The sequence below is a fragment of the Lipotes vexillifer genome, unplaced genomic scaffold (assembly GCF_000442215.2).
Source record: "Lipotes vexillifer unplaced genomic scaffold, Lipotes_vexillifer_v1.1 scaffold76, whole genome shotgun sequence".
Classification (NCBI taxonomy): Eukaryota; Metazoa; Chordata; class Mammalia; order Artiodactyla; family Lipotidae; genus Lipotes; species Lipotes vexillifer.
In genome coordinates, this window is record NW_006773751.1 from 2,872,681 (window position 1) to 2,873,140 (window position 460).

Here is a 460-nt window from a genome sequence, read left to right on the forward strand (position 1 = left end):
GCGGCGGCGGCGGCAGCAGCGTTGAGGGCGCGGAGCCGCGGAATGGGGAGGGAAAAGGAGAATCTGTGAGGCGTCGAGAGGCAGCGCGGCGGCTGCTGTGAGGAGTCGGGTGGGGAGACGCCGGTGGCCGGACCGCTCAGGGCCGGGGCCTCGACTGGGAAGGAGAGGGCGGAGCAAGCGCCTGGAGCCCGAGGCCGGAGCCGAGGAGGAATGTGACCACGGGTCGGCTGGGGCGCGGGAGTACGCAAGTGCAGGGATGGGGCAGCAGGTGGGCCGCGTCGGGGAGGCTCCGGGGCTTCAGCAGTCTCAACCCCGCGGGATCCGGGGCAGCAGCGCAGCCAGGCCCTCCAGCCGCAGGCGGGACCTGGCGGGGCGCACCGCAGAGGCCGGCTTCAATATCTTCACCCAGCACGGTGAGTGTGTCCGGGAGCCGGCGTGAGGGCGTGGGGGAGGCCGGAGG

At 73.5% G+C, this 460-nt stretch overlaps 1 protein-coding gene across 1 annotated transcript in view; it reads left to right on the forward strand.

Annotated features, from left to right (window-relative positions):
- The first annotated feature begins 256 nt into the window (after nucleotides 1-256).
- The window catches only part of ABL2 (ABL proto-oncogene 2, non-receptor tyrosine kinase), a 105,640-nt gene continuing 105,436 nt past the window's right edge, over nucleotides 257-460 (forward strand). The window contains exon 1 of the mRNA XM_007448538.1: nucleotides 257-413. Coding sequence (XP_007448600.1) covers nucleotides 257-413 — 157 coding nt within the window. The remainder of the gene's footprint in view (nucleotides 414-460) is intronic.